Here is a 15,708-nt window from a genome sequence, read left to right as displayed (position 1 = left end):
TACACTGAAAGAGACATAAATTACAACAAAATAATTACTTACAAATGATAAACACTGAAATGTATAAAAGCAAATTAAAAATTGAATTAAACTTACTGGGGATTAATCAATATATATTGCTACTAATTTAGAGAAAGATTTAGCTGTTTTACAAATAATTTAATAAAAGCGTCTTGTCAGCGTATTCCTTCCTCCAGATCACCAGGTGGCGCTCAAAGATAACGTAACGTTTGTCTCTCCATTCATCTAATATCTCCCTTAGTTTACTTCCGGTCCATGTGGTACATGTGTGAAGAGTGGATACATGCACACTTTTTTTTTTTTGGATTAGATTGATTTACACATTTGAAACGTCATTGATAGTTGAGGCGAATCACTCACCAAAATGGGCCCGGTAAGTTATTTTGTAATTCTAACACAAACTAAAGCGCTAGTGAGTTTAATATCACCAGCTGCTGTTAGCCATAATTCTGAGCTTCAGTGAACTGCTTCTGTTACATTAAGTTCAGCGTGTGAGAGTGACGCTTCAGATTGAACAACCCTTGTTTTTTTATATCTTATATTAGACAAAACTATATACAATATTAGTATAACCTCTCCTGTATCATGTACTGTACTAGTGTAGTCCCTACAGTATCATGTCAAACTACACTTTTCAACAACTGCTGTATTTTTTCATCATACTGTACTAGTTTTACTCCTACTTTATCATACTGTACTAGTGTAAACACCTGGTGTATCAGATCATATATAGCATACTTCTCAACCCCATACTGTATCATGTGTTATATTATGTAACGTTACTAAAAGTTAACCTCTAGCTTTGACAGAGGTGTGTGTGTGTGTTATATTTTGAAGGAATTCCACAGTACTAAACATATTCGCCTGTACATATCATTTATTTCTATATAAAATAGTACAAATATTAGAAAAACAAAAAACAAATTTTATACTCTTTTTCCAATTAATGCTGCATTTAATTTAAAAATAGAGCAAAAGCATTTTAAATACAATGATTTAAGGCAGATTCATGCAGCATTTATTAGGTTCTCCATTTGGATATATTGAGAAATCAAATATTACATATTGTCAACGTTTACATTTTTTCCTTCGAAATATTAATTTGAAGTGCAACTTTGCAAACATTTGCTCTGTTACAGTCACACCAGTTTATGTGTCTATTTTGCCTTGGTGTTTTAGCCGATGGAAACACAAGTGTAACTTTTTTTTTTTTAAGATGACTTAGCCATGGAAGCTTGTTTTCACCACGGAATAAAACAATTTAAAAGATAATTGCGACTTTTTATCTCACAATTCTGAGAAAAAAAAGTCAGAATTGTAAGATAAAAAGTTGCAATTAGGCCTACCTTTTTTATTTTTTATTCATTGGCAGAAACAAGCTTCCATACTTGGCCTTTTCAAACCATGTCCACAATTATTTTTTGTTTACATAGCCACAAAAGTCACCAAAATTCATACCATTCTGATTAAGTACAACATTTTAAAAAATCAAAACATGACATTTTTGGTCTAAAACAACCAAAGAGCATGTGAGGGTAAACCTCTTTTATACTGTAGCATATACACTAGTGGTTAACATTGTATTATATTGTAATACACTATGTAAGTCAGAACTCTTTTTTAGCATATTTTACTATACAAGTCAGCCTCTGAATTCTGTTGTGCTTCACCTGTCATGTGTATAAAAAACTTAAATCTTATGTATAATTGTACACCAGCATACATTATTTAACTGTACTTTAATGCATCTTTCACACAAGGCTTCCAAAAAGAACAGGAAAAAGAAGCCTAGCTTCAGAAAATTGCTGAAAACCAGCAATCTGAAGCTAGAAAACAAACTGAAGAATCGTCAGTTCAAGCAACAGAGCTCAGCTAAGAAACAGCGCAAAGAGCAGCGGAAACTCCGGCAAGCCATTACTGATGTCTCCCATCAGACCCTCAAACCCCTGGAGCGCTACAAGAAGAAACCAGGTGAAGGAAACTGCTTTCTGATGATTTTCGTGAACTCGTGCTCAGTGTTGAGACAGTGTTGTAATGTTGATGTATGATTCCAGAGGATGAAGAAGAGGAGGAGGAGTTCCTGGAAACTCTGCCCACTGATATGATGGATGAGGATGACCTTGAACAGATCAAAGCCATGGCACAGAAAGCTTCCTTTCTGACTCGAGACATCTCATCATGGTAGGCAGCAGTCTTTAAAACATGCGCTTTGATCCTCCACAAAGCATGTGATGTTTTTTTCTTCTTAGACTATGTACAGAGTGATCACCTGATATTTGAGTATGAGTATGCTCTTTTTCCTTCACTTTTCTTTTGTGGAAACACATAGTGCTCCAGTACATGCCAAAAAGCGTAAGTCCGAGCAGCCTGTGGAGAAGTATGAGAAGATGCCCAGGAAGATGCAGCAGAAGGAGGAGAAAGAGCTCATTCACCTGCTGCCCATCAAAGACAAGAGCGGCCTGATCCCTCAGTCCATGGAGAAACCCGGTGTGTGTCATCACATGACTCTACAGTAAATGCTGTAGTGCTGGAGAGGATGTTTTGTGATTAACTGTGCTGTTTGATTTTGTCCTCTAGTTGTGCCTGAGGCAGAGGAAGAGGAGGAACCGAAGGACCAGGATGAATTAGAAATAGGTTGGTGTGCATTTCTCATTTCTTCAAATGCAACCCCTTGAAATTTCTTTCATCTTAAAGGTTAGTTAGTTCACCCAAAATTAAAAAATTATCCCATGATTTACTCAGTGCTACCCTCAAGCCATCCTAGGTGTATATGACTTTCTTCTTTCAGACGAACACAATCAGAGTTATATTAAAATGTCCTGGCTCTTCCAAGCTTTATAATGGGAGTGAAGGGGGATTTTGAAGCTCAAAAAAGTGCATCCATCCATCATAAAAGTACTCCATACGGCTCCAGGGGATAATAAAGGCCTTCTGAAGTGAAGCGATAATCCTGGCCATACACGAGTCTAGTTCACAGAGGCTAAGTGTTTTTGACGCAAAATATTTACATTAAAAAAAAAAATATATATATATATATATATATATATATATATATATATATATCCCCCTAAATAGTGTATTATTATAAATCCGTTTAATATTGACCATACTGCTCTCTAAGATGTCCTCATCAAAAAAAATCACTGTCAGTCGACCACTCTTGATAATAATCAGAAATGTTTCTTGAGCAGCAAATCATCATATTAGAATGATTTCTGAAGGATCATGTGACACTGAAGCCTGGAGTAATGATGCTGAAAATTCAGCTTTGATCACAGGAATAAATTACATTTTAAAATATATTCAAACAGAAAACAGTTAATTTAAATTGTAATAATATTTTACAATATTATTGTTTTTACTGTATTTTTGATCAAATAAATAAAGAGACTTCAATATAAAGAGACTTATTTTCAAAAACAATAAAAAAATCAATCTTAAAGTATATGCATTATTTTATATTTATTTCTGTAGGTATAAAACTTGTTTTATTTCATTTTTTTTAATTATTCAGTGCACCTTTTTGATGATATTTTTGATGATTTTAACTAATATCAGAGGAGGAACCAGAGATTGGTCCATTGCTCACTCCTCAGGAGCAGCTAGAGCTGCGGACTCAGACACTGATGGAGAAGAAACTGCGCATCGCAAGTTTGTCATCAGCGATACTCGCAGATCCACATGTTAACGTAAGACAGTCCTTCACAATGAACTTCTGCATGATCTGTACTGTTGTTCCATGTATGATGATATTTCACACGTGTTTCAGATCAAGAAGCTGAAGGAGTTGAGGGCCATGCTGATGGAGACGGACCCGTGCGTCGCCGTCACTGTCAGAAAGTTAGTCATGGTCTCCCTCATGGAGGTGTTTAAGGACATTGTGCCGGCATATCGAATCCGACCTCTGACGGAAGATGAGAAAGCCACGAAGGTACAGTGCCTCACTTTTAAAGGAGTCATATTATGAGAAATTTTGTTTTTCTTTCGGCATTTCTTGCAACTGAGCTGCAAAAACAACTCATTCGGAAATGCTCAGGTGTCTGATGGCAGACAGATGAATATATTGTCACATTACTAGCTGAACTTAGATGCTTAGTGGGTGTTTAGAAACTTGGTCCAGGTAGCGACGACAGGGTTCTTAAAGGGTTAGTTCATCCAAAAATGAAATTTCTGTCATTAATTACTCACCCTCATGTCGTTCCAAACCTTCGTTCATCTTCGGAACACAAATTAAGATATTTTCGATGAAATCCGAGGGTTTCTGAACCACACATAGGCAACAACGTCATTGCACCTTTTGAGGTCCAGAAAGTTAAAATAGTCCATGTGACTACAGTGGTTCAACCTTAATGTTATGAAGCGATGAGAATACTTTCGGTGCCCAAAACCAAAACAAAAATAACGACTTTATTCAACAATTTCTTCTCTTCTATGTCAGTTGCCTATGCTGTTGAAGTAGTGAACGCAGCGCGGTGTTTATGTCTGAATGCCGGCTCATTGTTGGCCAGCTCCTGCATCAGCATCACACGCATGCGTCATGCTGCTCACATGTACAGCGTCGGCCAATACTGAGCCGGCGTTCAGATGTAAACACGGAAGCCCTGCACTGCGTTCACTATGTCAACAGCGTAGGAGACACTTGGGTTGAACTAACCTGTTAAAAAGTCTTAAATTCGGTTTGATCAAATTTAAGGTCATAAAAAGTCTTAAATATCTGAAATGGTACAACAAAAGTCTTTATTATCATTTTAAGAGGTCTTAAATTTGCAGAAGGAAATAAGGAATCACAAAAAAGGGAAATTATTAAACTTCAAAAGGCATTGGTTTAATTAAATAAATGCGAGCGATGAACGTTCAAAGTCAAATGGTGCTGAATCATGGTTTCAAGCAGTTTTTTCGATGAATTATGACAATGTTTACTTTATGGTGTTAATATTGTAATATGTTGTAGAGTGCATATTTTATCTCCCTTGTCTTTTTGAACAAGCAGCTGGGAGTAGTAACATAGACATTTAATAAGAGTTAGTGTATTTTGGGCTTGTTTATAATTAAAAGTCCTGCGTTATGCTGAAATTTTTTTCTTTTGGTTACTTAATAAACTGTATCTGGCATTTAGTTCAACGTAAACTCTTGTAGCTTCTCTCTAGAGTGACATTATTTAACGCCATTATCACGTTCAGTATATAGACTTTTGTTGGTATCAGCAAAATAATTTGTTTATTGCCTTTATTTAAACATTATCGTATGAGAATTTGTATGTATTGATATATTGGCATATAAACCAACTTCAGTACATATAACATGCAGTTGCCAGTTACCCTGTTTTAGGTAATAGATTCTGAAATGCATTATTTATTTTAAGATTTATTTGTGCAAGCCTTAAAAAGGGTCCTAAATTTGATAAAACTGGACGAGAAAGCAGGACAGACACTAATTATTAGAATTAAATATGAGTAAATCTGCCAGATATTGTGGTGTTTTTGGCTTTGTATTAATATTTGACTGGAGTTTATTTTTTAAAAGTTTCCTTGTCATTTCTATCTGAGAAAAGGGCATTTATACACACAGTAGCAAAAACTGACATGTTTACCTCTGAGGGTCATTGAGAGTGAAAAATGTTCATTAGACCTAATCATTTTTGTTTAAGAGGTGGATAATTGGACCCCTGAGAAAATGAAATTATTAAATTACTAGATTTAAATATCTTTTATGACCCATTTAAGCATCTCCCTTTCTTCTCCAGGTGAAAAAAGATACGCAGCAGCTGAGAGAGTTTGAGGAGGGTCTCGTCAGCCAGTATAAGTTTTACTTGGAGGATCTGGAACAGACAGTCAAAGGTAGATCATGTGATCTGTGCTTTTAACTTCTCGTTCATCCATTCTCACTATCCTGCCTGACTGATCTGATGCTGTTTCAGACTGGAAGCAGAAGAAGCAGAAGAGAAGTAAAGCCGTGTCTCTTCAGTGTTATAAAGGTCTTGCTGAAGTGGCCATCAAGTGCATTTGTGATCTCCTGGTAGCTCTGCCGCACTTCAATTTCCACAACAACATTATAGTCATGGTGGTGCCTTTGATGAACGACCCCGTCAGGACGGTCGGTCTGCTAGCAGTATTTGACAAAACTCAACATTTGGAGGTTTGCATGTGGGTAGTAATGATGTGATGTTGTGATTTTGTGTTCAGGTATCTGAGATGTGTTGTGAAGCAGTCAGGACACTGCTGAAACAGGATAAAATTGGTCAGGCCTCATTAGCAATGGTGAAGGTCATCTCAGGCATGGTCAAGAGCAGGAACTATAACGTCAAACCAGAGGTACAGTCATCAAACTGTGTTGATGAACATTGTTTCCTCTATACAAGTTTTACCTCATCTGTACTTGCCATAAACATAGTTCTTGCAGAGAATTATTAAAATGGACAGTTTACTTAAAAATTGTAAACAGTTTTAGCTTTACTTTCAATTAAAGAACATGGTCAGATTTAAAACTTGGGTCCCACATTATATTAGGTGTCTTTGAATACTATATACTTGGGTCAAAAAAAAAAGAATTGTTAGGTACAGTGTACTTACTGTGTTCATGTTCTAATAAAAACACTTTTTTTTTGGTTCCCATCGACTTCCATACTATTTTTCTCCATTAAATGGAAGTCAATGGGAACGGAAACTGGTTTCCAGCATACTTCAAAATATCTTCTTTTTAATTTTTTTTGTGGACTATCCCTTTAAGATGTGATGTGCATATGGCATCTTGATGTTGTTATTAATGATGTTTTGTGATATGAATGCACAGGTGCTGAAGTCTCTCCTCTGTCTGAGGATAAAAGAAGTGGACATGAAGAAAGATACTGAAGCCACTGCGCCCAAAAAGAAGTTCATGTCGTTCAAGGAGAAGAAGACAAGTTTGTCCAGGATGCAGCGGAAGGTCTGAACTGAGCCGAATGTTGTCACATAAATGTCATGATTTGAAGTTTTTTGAATGGTTTAGCTACGCTACCCACCAACCACTAACTGCAACTAGATTACCCAATCAGAGAAGTGAATTGGTAATGGGATATTTCTGTTCAAAAGTTTAGGATTTTTTTAAAATGTTTTTGAAAGAAGTCTCTTCTGCTCACCAAGGCTGCATTTATTTGATCAAAAATACAGTAAAAACAGAAATATTCCGAAATAGTTTTACTGTTTTCTATGTGAATATTGCCGCGTTCCAGGCAACCCGTAAACCGTGTTTTTCCAACCTTCTACCCGTGAAAGTGCACTGGAACGGCAGTCAAACCCGTGACTTCCCACCCGTGAACTCGTACTAGATCGATGTACTCCCAGTTCTGCGCTCTGACGTCACATAGCCCGCGAAACAACAATGGCAGCCCCTACGGATGCGGTGTTTAAGTGGTATTCGGTGAGAAATGGACTTTAGGACAATATAACGTTGCAATCAAATTAATAATAATGTAATAATGATAAATAATACACACATGATTATATATTACAATGTTCTGTGTGAAATGATTGTAAATGAGCATAAGCCCCGTACGGTCCGCCATGCTGGTTTGTTTACATGTAGCTACCACAATTCTTTGCGCTCAGGCAGTTTGGCGTGACTTGCCTGGAACGCTTGCCTGGAGTCGTGAGTCGTGGTTTGAAGTCGTGACTTATGGGCTCAAAAACCTGCCTGGAACGCAGCATTAATGTTAAAATGTAATTTATTCCTGTGATGCTCAAAGCTGAATTTTCAGCATCATTACTCCAGTCTTCAGTGTCACATGATCCTTCAGAAGTCATTCTAATACGCTGATTTGATGATCAAGAAACATTTCTGATTATTATTATTAAATAGAAAGAAAGTTAAAATAGAAAGTTAAAAAGAACAATTTATTGAAAATAGAAATCTTTTCTAACATTACTATTATTTTGATCAATTTAAGGCATCCTTGCTGAATAAAAGTTTTAGTTTCTTTCAAAGAATCTTACTGACGCCAAACCTTTGTCTATTTTTAAATATTTTATAATAAATTTAATTATTTTTATACTTGCTTCTATACCTTTTAATCAGTAGTTTTGTATTGTAATATTTAAGAGTTGGTAAGTTTGGTACTTAATTCTTTATATCTTTTTTGAAGAATTGGAAATGTGAAATATACTTCCTGAACCGAAGCCGCTGGAAAAGCGGTATACCTGTTTTCTGGTATTGTTGATTTAAACATTCTTTTTTCTCTTGTTTCCTTGATCTCCTTGTCCTCAACAGTGGAAAAAAACAGAGGAGAAGCTGCAGAAAGAGCTTCTAGAAGCTGAGGCTTCAGAGAGCAAGGAGAAGAAAATTAAATTGGTGAGTGCGACTGGAGTAGATGGAGAGCGTGTTGAACATTTCCTTTTAATGCATGAATATGTTATCTCATATTGTATTTCGTCCATCTTTGTTTCCAGCACACAGAGACGCTGAACATTGTGTTCCTCATCTACTTCAGAATACTGAAGAAAGCTCAGAAGTCCATCTTACTGCCCTCTGTTTTAGAAGGTCTTGCAAAGTAAGAGCCACATGGTGTATAACAGCTTTATTATAGTGTTATTACACTGTAATAAAGTGTTTGGGTCACATGTTTTTGTTAATGTGAATAACATGGTTCAATCTGTTTCCTGAAGGTTTGCTCATCTTATAAACTTGGAGTTCTTTGATGATTTGTTGGCGGTGCTCTACGGCCTCATCATATCAGGTGTAAGTATTTCAACCAGGATCAGCTGCTTTATGATTTGTCAATGTAAAATGTATGCATTAACATTTCTGCATTTTCCTTCACCCAGGATCTGACGTATCGTGAGAGCCTTCATTGCATTCTCACCTCCTTCCACATCCTCTCAGGACAAGGTCAGTACAGCCACAGCTCTGGTTTCACAGACATCCTGCCCTCGCTGAGCTAATATACGTGTTTTCAACAGGTGACGTCCTCAACATCGACCCTTTGAAATTCTACAGCCACTTATACAAAACCCTGCTGACGCTGCACGCAGGTAAGATCTCCAGTGTCTCTTTGTTCTGCCGATGTGCAGTGACACAGGGTTATTTAATATGAGCAAGAACATCCTGTCACTTACACACTTTGGTGTCCCAAACATTTATTTTTCAGTATTAGATGCAGAATTCCCATTAGATGGTACCGAAGTCGGTACTTATGACAACCCTACTAAGTCAGTACTGAAATTTTAAAAATGTGACAATACCAGCATTTCCCCCTAGCATTTTGAGCACTATCGAGTGGATTCTTAAGCACCTCTGATTGGCCATTGTGTTCACATGCTCATCAGATATGTCTGTGAGTGGCTACAATGATCAACGCTTCAAAAACATGTTGTAAATAGACATCTTTAACGCTCTTCACTGAACACAGGTACACACGGGAGCGTTTGAAAGCAGTGGATCTGTCTATCAGCGGATATATTAGGGATCCGCTGCTTTCAAACGCTCCCATGTGTATCTGTGCACATGCAGCATCTTTTTTTATTTTATTACTGATACTTTGTACCAGTTTCCCTGGAAGTGGATATTTTGCTCTCTTGAACACATGGAATGGAAACGCAGCTTTATTCTCAGATGTTTTGTGCAATATTCCAATTTTTCACACAAGTTTAATTTCGCAAACGTATCTATTGTCTTGGATTGGCTGCAGGAGGTGCGAATGATGACACAACGATCGTTCTGCAGTGCCTGGACGTGATGCTGACCAAACGCAGGAAGCAGGTCACCCTGCAGAGGGCGCAGGCCTTCATGAAACGACTGAGCACGCTCGGCCTGCACGTGCTGCCTGACTCCTGTGTGGGCGTCCTGGCAGCCAATAGGACGCTGATGCATGTGAGCCTCTGCTCTTCCTTCTTTAATTAAGCTAATGGAGGTGTTCGTGCTTGAGGTGACTGTATGAATTATTTCTCTCTTGTGTTTGTGTAGACCTTCCCTAAGTGTGACATCCTGCTGGATAATGAAATGCAGGGCAGTGGTGTGTATCTCCCAGAGCTGGATATGCCCGAATATTGTAACCCCCAGAACACGGCACTGTGGGAGCTTCACTTACTGAAGGTGAAGCACAATGATGTTCATTCACTCATCCCATTGGTTTATTGCTGACAGAGAAGAACAGAGCAGGAAATCAAATTCCCTTTTCCTTTATTTCCTTTGTTTGGAATATAAGTTGCAGCAGCACATTTCGGATGATTAAAACTTATTCTGGAAAATATGATAAATTAGTTGTAGACGAAGTACACAAATCAAGTACTTGTCAAAATACAGATAAAATATTACTCCAGTAAAAATATAAATAATCCTTTTCAGTTTTACATGAGTAAAAGTACAAAAGTACTTGATTTTCCCAGTGCTTGGCACATTTTAAGTCCTTACTGGATCGTTGAATCAGTGATTTGTTAATTCGAAAACAGTCCAACTTGCGAACGAATCGTTTAGTGCTGTTTGTGAACTAATTCAAAAGGTTTATTGAAAAGAATTGGACATCACTATCACATCAGAGCAGGTGATGACTTCTTCAGTTTGAAATGATGAGTAGCAATATTGTTTTTTTTATAAAATGTAATGGAGCAAAAAGTGTGATATTATGCTGTGGAATGCAGTAAAGTAGAAGTTTCCCAAAATAAAATTACTCAGCTAAAGAACAGATACTTCAACAATGTATTGTAGTAGCAAACTATATACTTACATTACTGTCCATGATTTTTCTACTTGTTAGCAGGTGTCAGGTGGTATTATGAGTCATGAATAGTTTTGGTCCTTCTGAATCGCATCTACAATCATTAAATTTATTATGATTCCCTATTTAGTGTAGACGTGTGTATGGTGCTTTCAGAAACATGTTAAACTCTTTCCCTTCCATTGCGTAGTTTTCCGGCATTCCATGTTTTCACTGTTATATGGTAGAGGGCGCTTTTACACATCTTCTGAAAGAGTACAGAATCTCCAGATCAATATCGGTGAAGCAGCAGAGATATGTGACCCTGGACCACAAAAAAGTCTAAATATTGAGAAAATCGCCTTTAAAATTGTCCAAATTAAGTCAATGCAAATCTACTCACAAAAATACATTTTTGATATATTTATGGTAGATTTACAAAATATCTCAATGGAACATGATCTTTACTTAATATCCTAATGATTTTTGGCATAAAAGGAAAATTAATAATTTTGACCCATACAATGTATTGTTGGCTATTGCTACAAATATACCTTTGCGACTTATGGCTGGTTTTGTGGTCCAGGGTCACATATAAGCATTGCTTATGCATGTATATGTAAAATAACATGATCAAACATTCATCAGCATATAAATCAAACTTTCCTAATGTTTCTGAATGAAATGTTAACCCAGGATGAGCTTATAGGACTGTGAAGCTTTAGGGGTGTTGGACTCGATCTACTCCATCTGTGCTTTGATCATCATCATTCTGAATAAATACAATTTTAAAAAAGCTGGCAGGAAAGAGTTAATAATAATTAAATATCTAAATTAATGATTAAAAAATAAAAATAGCTTGCATTCAACATTAGAATACGGTCTTAAATATTACTTAAAAGGCAAATTTAGAAAATTTTGTTCAAACAAATAGTTGTGGATGAACATGATTCCTGATTTAAATGGCGGCAGTTGCTTCTTTTAAAAGCCAGATGACATGGATTTATTTGTTGTGATCTGTTATTTTAGAGACACTATCACCCCGTGGTGAGGAAGTTTGCTGCTCATCTCATGAAAGGTGCTCCTAGTGAAGGTTCAGGCGCTCTCAGCATGGAGCTCAGCAGAAGGTACAGAGACACATTTCCATCAGCTGATGGTGTTTAAGATGAATATGAAGATTTTCATAGTATTTCTGCTGTGCAGGACTCCAGTGCAGCTGTTTGAAGATTACAGTGTTAAAGACATGACCTTCAACCCACCTGTTGCAGGTCCTCCCTCAAAGAAAAAGGTCTTTTTCCATTTAACTAACAATGCTTTCATTTTTTTCTGTTGTGTAATTTTCTTAATTGTTCTTTAATTTTGTGTTGCAGGAACATTTCACAATCGGTCATGCATTTTTAGATCCAGACCTGAAGACACAGATTGATGCTGCTCTTCAAACCGAGAGCGAGCAGACGAGTCTAGACTTTACATCACAACATACACCACAGGAAACATGTATGAATGCACATTAAGGCCTGAAAGTTGGGAAATGCTATTTTCTATCCATTTGTGTAAAATAAATGCTCCAAGATATCATCTTTGATTTTTTTTATTGACATCATTTAGCATATGTACTGATGTAGAAGTAGCCGTTTCACCAAAAATGTTTTTTTCAACACTATTTATTGATGAAAGTGGTTGATTCGGTGGTTTCAAGTAAACAAATAACCCAATATTGACATCACAATATTGACGATACATTCCTATAGTTTTACGTGTGCTGAAAACCATCACTAGTAGAAAGTTCAACATGTTTCAAACTCCAAAGAGACTATCAATGCAATAAAATAACAGCATTGTGTCACGCTACAAAGTTTTTACAATTGCTTGTTCAAAACAAAGTAATGGTAAATATACATTGAAAAGATGATGCTGTAGTGTACCACACAAATAAAATACACTTTATGGTGCCTACCTTCACTTAAAATGTCAAAATATTTCTCTCAAGACAATTCTAAAAATTTAAATTACAAAAATACAAACATTATACATTCATACAGTATGAACAGACTGGAGGAGCATTCATGCCCTTAAAAATAAATTAATGCACATTTCATAATTATGTACTCTCATTCATATGTACACTAGTATCTGGAAACGTACAGCCAACCTGGGCTATAACATGCAATTACTTATGAAAGATTTCACTTCAAGAAAGAAAATGGACCACTTAAAAAGGTGAAGACCTTTTCAACCATAAAGAAAGTTAAACAGGGGATTCAACTGCTATGCAGTGTTTAAAAATCACATGAATATATTATAGCAAAATTTCATTTAACACAAATAGGAAATAATAAAACATTTATTACAGAGGTCATATGGGATATAAACTACGGAAGCTTGTTTCCACCATGAAATAAATAGAAGGCAATTGCAACTTTTTTCCTCAGAATCGTGAGATTACAATGTCCAATTGTGAGAAAAAATTGACTTTATAACTCGTGAGTTTAAATCTCACAATTCAAAAAGTCAGAATTGCGAAATATAACTGACTTTATATCACGCAATTCTGAGAAAAAGTGTCAGAATTGTGAGATAAGTTGCAATTACCTTTATTTTATTTTTTTTTAGTGGTGGAAACAAGCTTCCATAATAAACCTCAATTTTACTGATATTTTAATTAAAATATTTCAAAAGTGACGATGATAGACGTCAAAGGAGCCATTTAATATTGAGGGTTCTCTGTAAATGCAAGAAAAAAATATTTGAAATTGCACTGCAGTGCAAAAAAAAAAAAAAAAAAAAAATTTCCTAGCTCTAATGAAAGAAATCTTAATATACAGTAACATATACTTCCAAAAAAATTTTTTAAAGTGGCGTTTCTTCAAATGCTTGTTTTTCTAATACTGTAAGTAGATTTGTGGCCGTGTATAGAAAGGTACCGCTCTACATCTTGCATTGTTTGCTGTTGGTCATTTAAATGCAGTGTGATCTACAGGTACAGGACATGTGCAATGAAAGCCATCAAATTCATTTAGCTGCTAAAATATGCAGAACAAATCTGCCTCGCATCCTTCGAAACATCTTGTGTGCATTTGCTCTGAACTCTGAATAAATCTCACCAAACACAAATAAAAACTTAAGATTCGCTTAAAAAAAAAAAAAAAAACTATAGTGTGATACTGTGCTGGAGGCATTTTCATGCTCGATTTAATTTCAGCAATCCAAAACAGGGATGTAAATAAAGTATTAATCTTTCAAAATAGCTGGACTTAAAATAATAATAATGTGCAAAACCACAAAGAAAATGAAATGCATATAAATGCATTCATGACTTACAGTACTGTTGAAGTAGGACAAGAAGAAGAAGAATAGAAGTGAGGCGAAACTGCCTTCATCTGACATCCGTTTACAACAACACAGGCTGCTGAACTGACTGAACCCTTCCACGACCCATCAGCAAGCCCGAATCACACCCAGGCCACTGCACGACTGTGAAAGATGAGCACGAACAGCTGTACGCTCTCCATCAGGCTGTACTGTGTCTTCCTGAAGCAGCCTGAGCCGTGTGAGAGGAGTGAACACTAGAGGTGCTGCTCTGGCTCTGGACTCATTTATGCAGCTTCCAGTTCCACAGCAGCGGGAGGGACCAGCCGGAGGGGGCAGGGGCGCGACCGCCACACTGGGACACGGGGTGTCCCGCACACAGTCTCTGAGAACCCAAGCGTCCCTCGGCCACCCAGGCCTTCAGCCCCATCGACAGAGACTCTAAAGACAGACAGGTGGGAAGATTCAAGTTAGTTGCAGTTGCACAGCATATCTTCAACAGCCAACCGTCACACATCAGCCTGATGCTGAATACAAAGTGGATCATTCTAGTCCTGGATGCTGATTGGTTAATATAAAGTTCCAGCTGTGTTAAACGACAATATAACAGCTGATGACCTGAGCATATCACTGCACTCACAGAGAACATGCTCTCTTACTGTTGACATCTCATGGATGCCACTCAGTGAATTTGCTTAATAAAATTACATTAATAAATTTGTCCTCAATATTTTTATTATGTGGTAACTGTTGTTATTATACTGTTCAAAAGTTTGGGGTCGGTAGGATGTTTTAATGTTCACCAAGGCTGCATTAATTTGATCAAAAATACAGTGAAAACAGTAATATTGTGAAATATTACTATTTAAAAGAGCTGTTATCTATCTTTAAAATGTAATGTATTCCTGTGATGGAAAAGCTGAATTTTCAGGGTCACGTAATCCTTCAGAAATCATTCTAATATGCTGATTTGCTGCTCAAGAAACATTTCTTATTATCAATGTTGAAAACAGTGCTGCTTAATATTTTTGTAGAAATAGTAATACAATTTATTTCAAAAGATTAAAGAATCGTATTAATATATATATATATATATATATATATATATATATATATATATATATATATATTTTTTTTTTTTTTTTTTTTTTTTCACACCACGGTTATCGTGGCCAAAAGGTGGTCATTTTTTTTTTTAAGCCAATGAATCACACAATTGCATACAACTACACTTAAGGGTAATCAGATACTGATAAACAACTGATAAGCACAAGGCACAATTATTTTAATTTTTTGCATACTGTCTTTAACAAATTTTTATGAAGGAAGACATGCATTTAGTTTATCTGATTTCAAGCTGGAGTAAAAAACACTGCCTGAATGTATCCCAAAGAACTGAAAAGACTTTCTGATGTACATTTTAAAGACCATGCTATGTGATTTTATTTAGAGGCAGGAATTATATTATTTTTTATAGTATTCTATACAGTGATAAAGGCCATGTAGATTAGCATGGCATTATAAATATACGTTATCCTTACAAAAATAACCAAGATGGCTTGAACACAGACAAACCATATATTGTCAAAATGGTGTCTTAATTCTCCATGTTAAATCAGTCAAAATGTCTCTATCTGCATTTTAAATGCACATTTCACATGGATTACATATGTAGCCTATTTCTTTTCATTTCGAATTGTTTCATTTAAAAGTAG

At 36.2% G+C, this 15,708-nt stretch overlaps 2 protein-coding genes across 10 annotated transcripts in view; one reads left to right on the top strand and one right to left on the bottom strand.

The window, feature by feature from the left end:
* The first annotated feature begins 257 nt into the window (after window positions 1-257).
* noc3l (NOC3-like DNA replication regulator) lies at window positions 258-12,262 on the top strand. Its single transcript, XM_051914111.1, has 21 exons — window positions 258-394; window positions 1,782-1,992; window positions 2,076-2,202; window positions 2,351-2,508; window positions 2,599-2,655; window positions 3,580-3,710; window positions 3,791-3,952; window positions 5,765-5,858; window positions 5,939-6,114; window positions 6,204-6,332; window positions 6,811-6,942; window positions 8,263-8,343; window positions 8,442-8,542; window positions 8,658-8,730; window positions 8,817-8,880; window positions 8,952-9,023; window positions 9,680-9,861; window positions 9,955-10,083; window positions 11,714-11,811; window positions 11,888-11,972; window positions 12,055-12,262. Exons 1-21 carry the CDS (start codon window positions 386-388, stop codon window positions 12,196-12,198), a joined length of 2,415 nt encoding a protein of 804 aa, XP_051770071.1. The 5' UTR covers window positions 258-385; the 3' UTR covers window positions 12,199-12,262.
* plce1 (phospholipase C, epsilon 1) overlaps window positions 12,260-15,708 on the bottom strand; it is a 93,060-nt gene continuing 89,611 nt past the window's right edge. For all 9 annotated transcript variants that reach the window (XM_051914100.1, XM_051914104.1, XM_051914103.1 and 6 more), the window contains one exon: window positions 12,260-14,434. The gene's annotated coding sequence lies outside the window, so the exon portion shown is untranslated. The remainder of the gene's footprint in view (window positions 14,435-15,708) is intronic.

Source organism: Ctenopharyngodon idella, chromosome 12 (assembly GCF_019924925.1).
Source record: "Ctenopharyngodon idella isolate HZGC_01 chromosome 12, HZGC01, whole genome shotgun sequence".
NCBI lineage: Eukaryota > Metazoa > Chordata > Actinopteri > Cypriniformes > Xenocyprididae > Ctenopharyngodon > Ctenopharyngodon idella.
This window is presented reverse-complemented; position numbering and strand designations above follow the sequence as displayed.